General features: G+C 40.7%; 2 protein-coding genes and 1 pseudogene across 2 annotated transcripts in view; 1 reads left to right on the top strand and 2 right to left on the bottom strand.

The window, feature by feature from the left end:
- The window catches only part of LOC138167644 (zinc finger protein 420-like), a 15,543-nt gene extending 7,979 nt beyond the window's left edge, over window positions 1–7,564 (top strand). The window contains exons 6-7 of the mRNA XM_069096579.1: window positions 40–561; window positions 7,521–7,564. Of these exons, the coding sequence (XP_068952680.1) occupies window positions 40–561; window positions 7,521–7,564 (566 nt within the window). The remainder of the gene's footprint in view (window positions 1–39; window positions 562–7,520) is intronic.
- The window catches only part of LOC138167634 (zinc finger protein 184-like), a 103,409-nt gene that overhangs the window by 35,876 nt on the left and 59,724 nt on the right, over window positions 1–7,809 (bottom strand). The gene's annotated exons all lie outside the window — the stretch shown is intronic.
- Window positions 1–7,809, bottom strand: part of LOC138167639 (zinc finger protein 184-like) — an 89,582-nt pseudogene that overhangs the window by 58,330 nt on the left and 23,443 nt on the right.

The following is a 7,809-nucleotide window of genomic DNA, read 5'->3' as shown; positions in this document are numbered from 1 at the left end:
GTGGAGAGAAACCTTATGAATGCAGTGTATGTGGAAAAGCATTCTCTCGGGAGTCTAGTCTTAGGAAACACAGTAGTATTCATACTGGAGAGAAACCATATGAATGCACTGAATGTGGAAAGATCTTTCGCCAGAAGTCAGATCTTACACAACACTGCAGAATTCATACTGGAGAGAAAGCTTTTAAATGCAGTGATTGTGGGAAAGCTTTTTTCTGGAGCACAACACTGACTAGACACCAGAGAATTCATACTGGAGAAAAACCCTATGAATGCAATGAATGTGGGAAAACATTCCGATCAAGCTCTAACCTTTCTAAGCACCGGAGAACTCATACAGGAATAAAATCTCATGAATGCAGTGTATGTAGGAAGGCATTCTCTCAAAAGTCAGCTCTTACACAACACTACAGCATTCATACTGGAGAAAAACCTTTTAAATGCAGTGATTGTGGGAAAGCCTTTCCCAGGAGCACAACACTGACTAGACATCAAAGAACTCATACTAGAGAGAAATCCTGTGAGTGCAATGAATGTGGAAAGACTTTCCACCAGAAAGCAGGTCTTTCATCACATAAAAAAGTACATGCTAGAGAGAAATCTTAGAAATGTAATGAATATGGGAAGGCATTCCCCCAGATTACAGCATTTACTTGACCTTATAGAATTTATGATGGAGAAAAACTTCACTAATAAACTTATGGAAGCCATACTTTTTTCTGGAAGAGCCTCTTTGACAAATTTGCTAACTATTGGACAGAAACGATAAAAATATAGTGCATGTGGAAAGTCCTTCATTTAATGGTGGTGATTCATTTCACTTCAGGAGAAGGGTCATTGACTAGAGATGCAAATGAAGCATACATTTTCACAAGTAACCAATGTGTTCTCTTATTTTCCTTGATAATATTTGTTATAAGGGATTTCTTTATTGGGAAAGGGAGAGTCAGTAGTGAGTGACAGCAGTGTGTCCAAAAAGTAAAGAGATCATCAAAAAAAGAAAAACTTTAGTCTTTCAGTCAGAGTGCAGAACTTCCTAAATATCATTATGCTCGGAATGTGAAAGATATAGTGGAGACAATAATGTAGTAAAGAAGGTGAAATTAGGAGAGTTTAGTGTTTGATTAGTTATGAATGATTTAATTGCAACCTGTAAAGTGGTCAGCACTCAAGTGCCTTAGGGATTTGTGCTAAGCCCTATTCCACTGAATATTTTTTTATCAGTGTCTTGAGATAATATATATATAACACTTTGTAAATTTTAAAGTACCATAGATATGTAATCATTTGTTATTAAAGGCACAGATGTGCTTATCAAATTTATTGAAGGATCATCAAAAGGTAGGTTGGTTTTGTCCCTTTCCCCAACACTTCTTGACAGAACCTGGGGAGTCCCAGAAGGGAGGCGAGTAAGCATGGAGAATAGGTGGGACATGGAACATTTAATGTGGGAAATCATTAATTTAGAGTCCAATTTTATTTAGACCTTTGGTTTATTTCAATTAATATTATTCAGTTGAGTTTGACTCCATGGAGGTAGCGATTTTTGCTGTTGTGCTTGTCTGTTGATATATAGTTAGTAAGTCTAGCACTTGCTTAACCACAGGAAGGTAACTAGAGAATATCTACCCTTTTTTGGCCTGATGAGTAAATGACCAAGACCAGTGTGAAGGAAGTAATTCAATGACATAGAAAGTCCCCTAGCTATTTTTGATTGCCCCTCTACCCTTGCTGTCTCTTTGTTGGGGTAATAGGCCTATAGCACTTGGCTAGCAGGTACTATGAGCACTTGAGCAGCTTACACAATATGGGACCAATCAGTGGATGTCAGCTCTGCCCATATTTGGGCATATTATACCAGTCATTGTAGGTATGAACTAAAGCTCTTCCTGGATGATAAAGATATAGGTCCCTCAACCAACAAGGTTCTGTATTTTACATTGCCTTTTCTGTATCATTCAGTTATTGGGCACTATAAAAGTAAGGCCTGGAGGCAGGGAACACTTCAGATTGTGAGGAAGATCTGAGGTCCATGTCATCAGAGGGGCCCATGGATCCTTTAATAAAATGCTATTGGCTCAGAGCTCTGCCTCATTGTCTTGTAGATCAGACAGTTTTGGACCCCATGGTGCTAAGGACTTTACAGATATTTAATCCTTAGAGGCAGAAGGGCTTTAGAAGAAGAAATGGATATTCCATGATGGTAGGATTTACCTTATTCCTCCCTATCAAAGGAATGGGCTAAAGGTACAGGACTCTGTGAAAACTAGGAACCTACATAATGGAGAACCTAGAGATTTAGAAAGAAATTTGCAAAAAATACCAGTAAAACCAGGGAAAGAACTGGAAGGAGTATGTAGAAGAGGCTGGGTTTTACTAACAGGTTACCAAATTATATGTAAAAGCAGAGATAGGCTGCTGGAAGAGAAAACTCAGATGGGAATGGACTTAGCTGATTTGCATGAGAAACTTTATCTGTTACAGAGTTTGAGCTCTTTAGAAGAGCAAACTGGGGGGGGGGGGTGTCTCAGGTGGTAGAAAAGAAAAGTGCTGTAAGTTTAACTCTCAAAAAGAAGCAAAAAACAATTAAAAGGAATGTGCATGTAGCTGAGGCTGAGCCTAGTTGCCACAGTGAAGACTGCCAGAATGTGTGGGAGGAAAATGAAACAACATTAGTTGAGGCTTCTCAGGCAGAAGTTTGTCCCATACTAAGAAGAAAGCGGGAGAACCATGGGGACCAAACAGAGTTAAGGGAGATCATTGAGGACTTCACTCAGCAGGAGATTACTGATATATGAAGTTGATTCACCCAAAGGATGGGAGAAAAGTTAGTGTCTTGGATGGTGAGAATCAGTGATGAAGGGACCAGAGAAATATGGGTAGATAGCTTGGATTGCTTGAAATATATAGGTATTAGTTAGGATCCTTTTGTACAGCAAGCTTTTAGGGATCATAATATGCTAGGAAGTAACAATATGACCAGTGTGTTAGCTTTAGCAGCAAATGGATGTAATAAAACATATCCCACTGATTCTATGTGGCCTAGTGGAGAGAAACCGTGGTATTAGCTTAGAGACTGTATGAGAAAGTTAAAGGAGGAGGTAATGAAGACAGCAATTATGGTTGGAGATGCAAATGTGCATCACAATATCCCCTTAGCAGCTTCTCATAGAAATATAGTGAAAATGACTTCTGCTTATAAGCGCTTACTTCTGACTCTACTAATTGGTGAAATAGGGAACCCTTTTTTGGAGATGCTGGATAAGATTTTGCAGCTAAGTGACCTAGGAGAATGGGAAAAGATAAATTTCCTTGAGAGAGAAGAGTAAAAAGCTAGAGGATTCAGTCAGAATAGATTGACAAGAAAAAAAAATTGTTTCCTTTTCTGTTGAGAGTCGGGTTAGTTTTTGGAAGAATAGATGGTATTGCAATTAATGAAATATATAAAATGTACTGAGAAAAGGGGCTTAATATTAGATGGAATAGGGAAGAACTGCCCCTACAGATCCTCCTGAATCCTTCTATCCAAGTTCATCATACCTTCAAGGAGAATAGGAAATTGACCAAGCCCCACCTCAGATTAAAGAAATAACACATGGCATTACAAACCCCATATTTATTTGACCATATATTAGAAAAATGGATCAAATACTGTAACTAGAGTATTAATAGATATTGGGGTGGAGGCCTTCCTTATATATGGGAACCCCGAAAAATTCAAACATGGAACTCCCTATTACCATCACAGGACTGGGAGGGGCTGAAATATCAGCCAGACAAGTCAAACTAATGATGAAAATTGGAAAATTAACTATGATAGAATATACTAAGTTAACTGTACAAATTCCTGAATACATCATTGGAATAGAGACATTGAGAGGCATGATGTTAAATTTACCTGAGGGGGGATGCCAATTTACAGTAAGGAAGAGAGTAATTAGTAGAGTTTTAGTGGGAAAAATAACAGTGAACCCAATCACTTTTCCTGAACAGTTTTTTTTTTTTGGGGGGGAGCAGGGTAATTTGGGGTTAAGTGACTTGCCCAAGGTCACGCAGCTAGTAAGTGCTAAGTGTCTGAGGCCAGATTTGAACTCAGGACCTCCTGACTCCTGGGCCGGTGCTCTATTCACTATGCCACCTAGCTGCCCCTTTACCTGAACCTTCTGAAGTAATTAAAGCAATATTGTATGCCAGGTGAGCAAGATGAAATTACCAATACTATAAAGGAATATGTTGAGGCAGGAGTGTTAGTCCCTATGGAATAATCCTATCTGGTCAGTACGAAAGTCAGATGGGATGTGGAGAATGACAGTGGATCATAGACAATTGAATAAGTTGACTCCCCCCCTTGTATGCTGCTGTTCTAGATACCATTACATTAACAGAAAGGATCCAGAAATATGATGGGACTTAGTATGCAGTTATTGATTTAGCCAATGCTTCCTTTAGTATCCCAATAGATTCTAAATAATGGAACCAGTTTGTTTTCACTTGGCAGGACAGACTTTTACCCACTTGCCACAAGGATATCAACATATGCCCACTGTCATAGGATTGTGGCTAAAGATTTGGATGAATTAGAGCTACCTGGTGTATAGTTTACCCACTACATAGATGATATTATGATACAGGGATGTATCAGCAATGCCATATTCACAATGCCTATGGAGATTACAGATATGCTGATATAATTATCCATCACAAAATACATCATGCTTGCCATATGGGGGAATAAGCTAGAAAATTTATTAAGATACCAAAAGACTGAGTCCCAAAACCAGAAAGTGAAAGCCATCAGAGTAGTTATGACATTGGCACAGGTAGATAAAGTAGAAAGCACCCACATTTTCAAGCCTTTAAAACAGAACAGGCTACCTCAGGCAAAGGTCCTCCTCTCCCCACGCACAGCAACCACCCAGCATCTGGGAAGCGCGCTCCCAGCATCTCCGGCCCCTGGCAGTCCTCAGCAGGAGTCCTTAGCAGAAATTCTGGCTAACTCAAAAAGAACTTCGCGCTGCCTCTGCCTCTTCTGCTGCTGCCGCCGTCGCCACCACTGCCAGCCACCGCAGGAACTCTAGTTTGGCTTCCGCTTCCTCTTGCTCTGCCCCTTCCTGCTATGTGAGCAAGTCCAATGGGGCATGGAAGATCTTTAAATCCCATAACCCTTACAAGGGAAAACATGTAAAAGAAGTGGAGAAGTGTTTGATGCTTTTAACTGAGCATATTGTGGTGCCAATGCAATATTTACAGCACCCACGATCATGATAAAGACCGTGACTATAAGTATGGTATTACGTTTGATCACAAAATATGCTCAACTCTCCAGGTAGAGGATAAAGGTGAAGGATTTATTTAGACACCAGAAAAATGAATCCCAAAATCAGTAAGCTGATTCCATCATAGTACCAAAGATATTCAGAAGCCATAATGCTGAGAGCCATGCCATCCTTTAGCCTTCCCACAAATCAATACAAGATCAGTATTTACTCACAAAACTATCTCCTTGCCTAAGCTACTCTGTCTCCAACTGTCTGGCTAGCTCTCTACCAGCTTCCTGTGGGCTCTGTCTCCTAAGCACACTCCTCCCACCATAGGCTCCACGTGACCACATTTAGCCTATCGGGGGCAGAGTTTATCTTCACAGTAGGGAAGCTTCAAACTCCCCCCCAGGTCTATTAAGAGGCAGGGAAGATCTTCAAATTCCCATCCCATTACACATATGAAAAGCAAAGGGTAGGAAATTAACTCTGCAAAGATTCAAAGGCCAGCTCAAACTGTAAAATTCTGGGGTATACAATGGAATAAAGGGCTGTAAGTGATTCTCCCACATGCCTGACAAAATATTCAGGATTTTCTTATCCCCACCAATAAGAATTCTTATTCCTACCAACTAGGATTATTTGGATATTGGTGACATCACATTCCACATTTGGGACAGATTTTGAAACCCTTATATAAAGTTACTAGGAAAAAAAATATGAATTTGATTGGGGACTTAAGCAGAGTAAAGCTTTTGAAGAAGCCAAAGTTGCTGTACAATTTATGGCCAATAGATTTATAACCTATACAAAATGGCCTGGTGGAATTACAAGTGACTGTACAAGATGAATATGCAAACTAGAGTTTATGGCAAAAACAACAAAGCCAAAATGTATCCTTAGGATTTTGGTCTAGGAAACTCCCTTTATCAGGAGTTGAATATACCCCTTTTGGAAAGCAGTTGTTAGCGGCATATAGGTATAGAGACTGAACAAGTGACTCTGGGCCATGAAGTGATATTAAGTCTGGAATCCTGATAATGACATGGGTAATGAGTACCCCAGATTCTCACAGAATTTGACACGCACAAGAGGTTAGCATAATTAAATGGAAATTGTGCATTCCAAATAGATCTAACACAGACAAAAATGAAGTTTCTGCTCTACATGAATCTATAGCAAACACAGATACTGAGGGAAATGATACAGCCCCTGAACCAAAGTAATAGTTGGTACAGACATTGGTAAAATGGAATGAGGTATATATATGATGGGTTAACTGAAGAACAAAAGAAATATGCATGGTTTACTGATGGGACAGTAAGTTCGGGCCATAACGGTTATTGGAAAGTAGCTTTGGAGAAGAGACCTTTGCCCCTTACCCCAAGATTTTGAGCCCCGTTTGTCTGAGGGGGGGAAGAATGGGGCACTTGTGCCCAAGCCCCCACCCTAAGCTGTTGTTTTATGTGCAAAGTTTTTCTGTGATCCTTGTTATATTGCAAATTTCTATTGACACCAGTTTTTGCACCAGTTATCCCTAAACTCTCATTTATTGTTAAGATATTTTTATGTTAGGGACATGAAAGATCTTGGGGCCAAATGTAATGAGAATGGAAATTTGAAGATCTTCTCTGCCCCTTAAGGGAATTTTACTTTCAAAGCAAATTCCCCCTGCCCCCCACCCCCCAGGTCTATTAAGGGGCAGGGAAGATTTTAAAATTTCCATTCCCATTACATTTGGCCCCAAGATCTTTCATGTCCCTTACATAGCAAAAATACATTAGCAATAAATGAAAGTTTAGGGGTAACTGGTGCAAAAACTGGTATTCATAACTGTGAATGTGAATAGGGTGAACTATCCCATAAAACAGAAGTGGGGAGCAGAGTGGATTAAAAACCAGCATCTTACAATATGTTGTTTACAAGAAACACATTTGGAGCAAAGAGACACACACAGAGTAAAAGGTAAAAGGCTGGAGCAGAATTTATTATGCTTCAGCTAAAGTAAAAAAACATAAAAACAAAAAAGCAAGGGTAGCAATCCTGGAAGGAAAAGGGAGTCCCTGGCCGAGAGAGGCAGAATTAAAAGAGAACAATGATGCTGCCAGCCTGGGTGACTTGGAGGATGGTGGGAGCCTCCACAGAACAGCCAGGCTCAGAAAGAGGGAGGGCTTGGGGGCAGATCCTGAGTTATCCTGGGAGATGGTGAGATGGGGATGTCTTTGGGACATCCTACTTAAAACGTTTTACTTATTTGTTGTAGATTCAGGAGTGAAACCCATGGCCCAGGAGGAGACCCCCCAGTGAGAGCCTGGAGAGAGGAGAGGAGGGCCAGGCCAGGGCCCTGGACAGGCCTCTCAGACAGAGGCATGCCATGGAGACAGAGAAGGGAGCAGGGGCCAGGCAGGCAGCAGGAGGGGACCAAGAGGGAAGGAGGGTGAGACCTGAGGACAGGCCACTGGATGGGGACATCTGGGGGAAAGTTAGCAGTTACCACTGGGAGCACTGAAGTGCTCAGAAATTATACACCAAAGCCCCCTAAACCTGCCAGA

The sequence above is a fragment of the Petaurus breviceps genome, unplaced genomic scaffold, assembly GCF_028583685.1.
Source record: "Petaurus breviceps papuanus isolate PSGF00001 unplaced genomic scaffold, PetGlider_PUasm1.0 243, whole genome shotgun sequence".
Classification (NCBI taxonomy): domain Eukaryota; kingdom Metazoa; phylum Chordata; class Mammalia; order Diprotodontia; family Petauridae; genus Petaurus; species Petaurus breviceps.
This window is presented reverse-complemented; position numbering and strand designations above follow the sequence as displayed.